Genomic DNA, 5,437 nt, shown 5'->3' on the forward strand with positions numbered 1-5,437 from the left:
ATTATTTTATTAATTTTGGGGAAATTATTATTTTATTTTTTTCTACAGCCACGCTACGCCGGATTTCCGGCGCGGCGCCGGACTGCTATCACCCCTGTGTGTGTGTGCGTGTGTTGGGCTTTGGCTTGAGGTTGTGTCGAACATGTTTTGTTACTCTCATGTGTGTCTACAGGCTGCAGGGGTGTGACCTCTCAGACAGCAGCTGTTCATTTCTAGCTGCAACTCTCAGATCAAACTCCTCCAGTCTGAGGCATCTGCACCTGAGTGGGAATAAAAGACTGGGTGATTCAGGAGTGAAGCTGCTGTCTACTGGACTGATACATCCAAAATGTAGACTGGAGACACTGGAGTAAGCCTGTCTCTGTGTGTGTGTGTGTGTGTGTGTGTGTGTGTGTGTGTGTGTGTGTGTGTGTGTGTGTGTGTGTGTGTGTGTGTGTGTGTGTGTGTGTGTGTGTGTGTGTGTGTGTGTGTGTCACAGGATGTGCAGACACATTTGAATAGAAAATAGAAAGAAATTGAATAAATTGGACTCTATAATGGACAATGACCATCACCCCTTGCACTCAGTCTTTGCCAACCAGCGAAATCTGTTCAACCACAGATTCAATCAGTAATAACTATTGCAATGAGGGACTTTTTTATATCTGAATGTTTAATGTGATATAATCTATTTATTTATTTTTGTTTGTATGCTACTAGACACCTACATTTCCTTTGGGATTAAGAAATGTTACTCTACTCTACTCTACTCTTGAACTACCATACACGATGGGAAAGACTGTGTGTGAAATTTAACTACTTTAGCATGAAGTGCATGTACGCGCATTTTAGTCAATTTTTAAAAATGTGGAGTTCGGCCCGCGACTTTGTTCAAGATTTTTATTTTGGCCCTCAGTCAATTTGAGTTAGACACCCCTGTCTTAAGCAATCATGTACACTGGTGGTCAGTGGACTCAACATCAGTCGAGTAAGATACATTTAGCCAGCTCGTTAAAAACTGCTCCATATTGGCAAATGTAGGGAACATATTCATCTGGAAGAAGAGATGTTTCTTGTATCCCTGAGACTGCATTGCCATAACAGAAGTGTGTGTGTGTGTGTGTGTGTGTGTGTGTGTGTGTGTGTGTGTGTGTGTGTGTGTGTGTGTGTGTCTGTGTGTGTGTGTGTGTGTGTGTGTGTGTGTGTTTGTGTGTGTGTGTTGCAGGCTCTATGATTGCAACATCACAAAGAGGAGCTGTTCAGCTCTAGCCTCAGTTCTCAAATCAAACCCTTCTCATTCTCTAAAAGAATTGGACCTGGGAGGCAATCAACTTCATCACTCTGGAGTGGAGCAGCTCTGCGCTCTACTGAGAGACTCTGCATATAAACTGACTACAAAAAAGTAAGTCATGGCACATACACCCATTCCATGCTACCCACTGTGCATTCAGATGTGTGTATGTGTGTGTGTACACGTTTGTGCGTGCGAAGCCTATGTGCATTCACACACACACACACACACAGCTGAATGCAGTAGTTCACATTAGAGACCTGCACTCCCACGGGAGTCCCGCGGGACTCGCGGGACCCAAAGCAAAGCAGTGTGGCGCGGGACAAATATTGAAAGCTCATTGCGGGTGCGGGCGGGAGGAAGAGCGCACAGTGTTGGTGCGGGCGGGAGCGGTGATAAGTGGCAGTCCCGCGAACTAAAAACGTGTATTAAAATGTAAAATAAAGTCATAAATTATCAGTCTATGTCTATGATTTACGTATATATATCACAATGTGCTGGATATTGTGTTTGGTAGCCTTTTTATTAATAAAAACATTTTGGAATATGGGTAGATGAGGTGACGTGAACATTTTGCTGTCACAGTAAAATTAAGTAAATTCATGCTTTCGAAATTGTCAGTGTTTTAAATGATCAAACTAGTGTCCATGTTGTGAAAAAGTAATGTGTAATAAAACCAGAGTTTAAATAAGTATACTTAATTTTGAGTCAAATGCCACATTTGTCCTATGGTGTGACTGTCACAAGCCTGGTTCTCCATGTTATAAAATGTTTAAATAAATAATCAAAGCTCAGTCATTTCTCTAAACAATCCTGGCATGTTTTTCAAGGTGTCTATTTTCGTAAGTGGCAATTTTCCCGTTTTTCTGAGACCATATGGACTTATGAAACTTTGTCTCAGAAAACAATATCCTGTGGTGTGACATCACATTTTTGAGTAATTCTGTGGATAATTATCTATTGTTGAAGCTCCAGCTGTTCTTAAATTGTGACTTCAGACCCTTAAGAAGCCAATAGCAAGGGTGGATTTTAGTTTTTTCTCTCAGAGTTCTTCAATCAATCAATTACGTTTTGCTACCACAAGATGTATTAGTTTTGTAGTCCTTTGGTGTGACAGCCATAAAATACATTTTGACAATACTGTATATTTTTATATTTTTTTTCTTATGTTTATGTATGCAAATGCATCTTACTAAAGGTGAAATTGTATTTCATTTGGCAACGACATGGCTTTAAATTAACTCAAAAGCTCAAAAGTCCTATGGTGTGATGGTAAAAGTCCTATGGTGTGACACTTTGGAGTATCACACCAAAGGACAAACCGGTCACACCAAAGGACTAGATATCTGTGCAATAGCTTTTAAAACAACTGGTAGTACATTTTTTGTTTGTTTTGTTGTTTGACTAGATAGCCTACATATTGTGTATTCAAATTACTTATTCCTTTATTGGCCATTAGAATTTATACTTTGATGCATTGTTGATGAATATTTGCTGTTGATTTTAGATACTGTCAAAGGATATAAAACAGGGATGGGCAACTGGCGGCCCGCGGGCCGCACGCGGCCCTCGTCATCACTCAGTGCGGCCCTTGAACAGATCAATAATAATTTAAAATTTTAATAATTTAAAAAAAAAAAAAAAAAAGAATTACATTTTTGACCGATAGAGGGCGCGCCGTTCCCAGACAATAGCGGGCACGGCCGCTTTGCAACAACAGAGAAGAAGAACGTCAACAGTCATGGCCACTAGCAGTGGCATAAAGAGAAAACTTGACCGAGAAAATCGCATTTTTCAGACAAAATGGGAAGAAGAGTACCTCTTCACCGAATTCAAAGGAAAACCAATGTATCTAGTTTGCTTGGAGACATTATCAGCCCTAAAAGATTATAACTTGAATCGACATTACAACACCTTGCATAAGGTTAAGTACGAGAAGTACACGGGAGCTGCCAGAGCCGCAGTAGTAGCAGACCTCAAATCAAAAGTAGGTAAACAGCAGCACTTTTTCACAAAAGCTACAACATGTCAAGAGTCAGCCATCACAGCATCTTATGATGTGGCACTCGAACTTGCCAGGGCAAAGAAGCCACTGTCGGATGGAGAGGTGGTCAAGAGGTGCGCGGTGAAAATGGCCAAAGCCTTTGGTGACAACAACACAGCTAAAAACTTTGAAGCTGTGTCCTTATCCCGGCGCACAGTAACACGCAGGATTTTTGACATCCACAATCACGTCGATGTGAAAATGAAACAAGTCATGCAGGACTGCAAATACTTCTCATTAGCTTTGGATGAGAGTACAGATGTGACGGATGTTAGCCAACTGATGGTTTTTGCGAGAACGATTGACAATGCATTTGATGTGCACGAGGAGTTACTGAAATTGGCATCTCTGCACGACACCACTAAAGGCAGCGATATATTCAACGCCGTTACCAGTGCTGTGGGTGAATATGGTGGCTTTGAAAAGCTGTCAACAGTTGTCACGGATGGCGCACCTGCGATGCAGGGAAGACACAGAGGTTTCGCGGGACTACTCAGGCAGAGTGGAGTAAACTGCCCAATACTTCACTGCATCGTCCACCAGGTGAGTAGCGTAATATTAATTTTGAGATGCAGGCTACTGTAGGCCCGTTGTGCCGTGGTTACATAAAATGGAACGACATACGAGCAATATATTTTCTAACGGCAACTATTTTTTTCTAATCGTTTCAGGAAGCCCTCTGCGCAAAGACATTGGACTTTGGCCACGTCATGGAGTTGGTGACAAAAGTCACCAATCTCATCCGAGGAGGGAACAGGTCGCTAAGTCACCGGAGGTTCATCACCTTTTTGGATGAAGTGGATGCCGAGTATGGCGACCTGCAACTGCACACGGATATCAGGTGGATGAGTCGAGGAAAGTGTCTGGAGCGTTTTTTTGCACTGCGATCGGAAATACCAGTGTTCTTGGAGAACAGCGTTAGTGTCGATACAAGTGCATATTGCGCGCAGCTCAAAGACACACGGTTTGTTTGTGACATGGCCTTTCTGACAGATATCAGCGCGCATCTAAATCACCTCAACACACTCTTACAGGGGAGAGATCAAACGGTGTGTGATCTCTATTCTCACATGACCGCATTTCAGCGCAAGCTCGGGCTATTCATAGATGGGTTTTCTTCCCCTCGTGTAAATCTGGCACATTTTCCCGCGTGCGATGAGATTCGCAAAGCTAACCCCAGGTCTGAAAAACAAATCCAGAAATACAAAGCAGACCTCGAAAAACTACAGGAGCAATTCAACGATCGTTTCCAAGATTTTCACGAGATGCAACCACGAATTGCGCTATTCACTGACCCCCTTTCTGCTGTGGTCAGCGCGCAACCATCGGAGCTGCAGCTCGAACTCTGCGAGCTGCAGGCAGACCCGTTTTTTCAAGCAAAGCGCAACGAGAGGGGGATTTCATTTTGGAGACTTCTTCCCGAGGCACGTTTTCCACGTCTCCGAGATTTCGCCCTCTCAATGGCCAGTATGTTTGGGAGCACTTACATTTGCGAGAGCAGTTTTTCCACCATGAAGCACATAAAGTCCAAAGAGAGAAATAGACTCACCGACGATACACTGTTTCATTTGATGCGCATTGGGACCACAAACATTGACATTGACATCCAATCCATTGTGAGCCAGCAGGCCAAACCACAGCTCTCTCATTAGCTTCAATTAATGTTGGGCCTCTGTGGTTTTCTGCTATTATTGAATGAGAGCTATTTGCAATAAGTTAAAAAAAATATTTTTTGTTGTTTGTGATGAATGAGTTCAAATGCCTTTTGCACTTATTTTTTTTTTAAGCACGTTTTGTCTTTGTTGCTTATGGAGGACATGTTACAATGCATTTATTTTATAAGCAGAAACTATTTGCAATCAGTTTTTTAAGCAAACGTTGTTCTTTGATATGAAGGAGTTCAAGTTCCTTTTTGCACTTTTTTAAGCAAACTATTTGTCTTGCTAAATTAAAATGCATTTATGCAGAAAATAGTTGTATGTTGGTGCAGTAAACATACAGATATAAATTCATATAAAAAAATCTAATTGAGAATCATTTGTAGTGTTTTTCATTTCCAATTATTTCAAGTGCGCGGTCATGTGGCCCTCCAATGGTCCTCCTGAAAAAAATGTGGCCCTCCT

General features: G+C 41.9%; 1 protein-coding gene across 1 annotated transcript; it reads left to right on the forward strand.

Annotated features, from left to right (window-relative positions):
* Nucleotides 1–3,401: 3,401 nt before the first annotated feature.
* Nucleotides 3,402–4,996, forward strand: LOC134465935 (general transcription factor II-I repeat domain-containing protein 2A-like). The gene is made up of 2 exons (XM_063219837.1): nucleotides 3,402–3,857; nucleotides 3,986–4,996. The coding sequence occupies exons 1-2, from the start codon at nucleotides 3,402–3,404 to the stop codon at nucleotides 4,964–4,966; spliced, it is 1,437 nt and encodes a 478-aa protein (XP_063075907.1). The 3' UTR covers nucleotides 4,967–4,996.
* The last annotated feature ends 441 nt before the right edge of the window (nucleotides 4,997–5,437 follow it).

The sequence above is a fragment of the Engraulis encrasicolus genome, chromosome 16 (assembly GCF_034702125.1).
Source record: "Engraulis encrasicolus isolate BLACKSEA-1 chromosome 16, IST_EnEncr_1.0, whole genome shotgun sequence".
In the NCBI taxonomy this organism is placed as follows: domain Eukaryota; kingdom Metazoa; phylum Chordata; class Actinopteri; order Clupeiformes; family Engraulidae; genus Engraulis; species Engraulis encrasicolus.

What these genes read in the sequence shown, in the direction of transcription:
- LOC134465935 (XM_063219837.1), top strand. Translation starts at nt 3,402, where the DNA reads ATGGCCAAAGCCTTTGGTGACAACAACACAGCTAAAAACTTTGAAGCT. An exon ending in TTCACTGCATCGTCCACCAG is followed by an intron (nt 3,858 to 3,985) that starts GTGAGTAGCGTA and finishes TAATCGTTTCAG; the next exon opens with GAAGCCCTCTGCGCAAAGAC.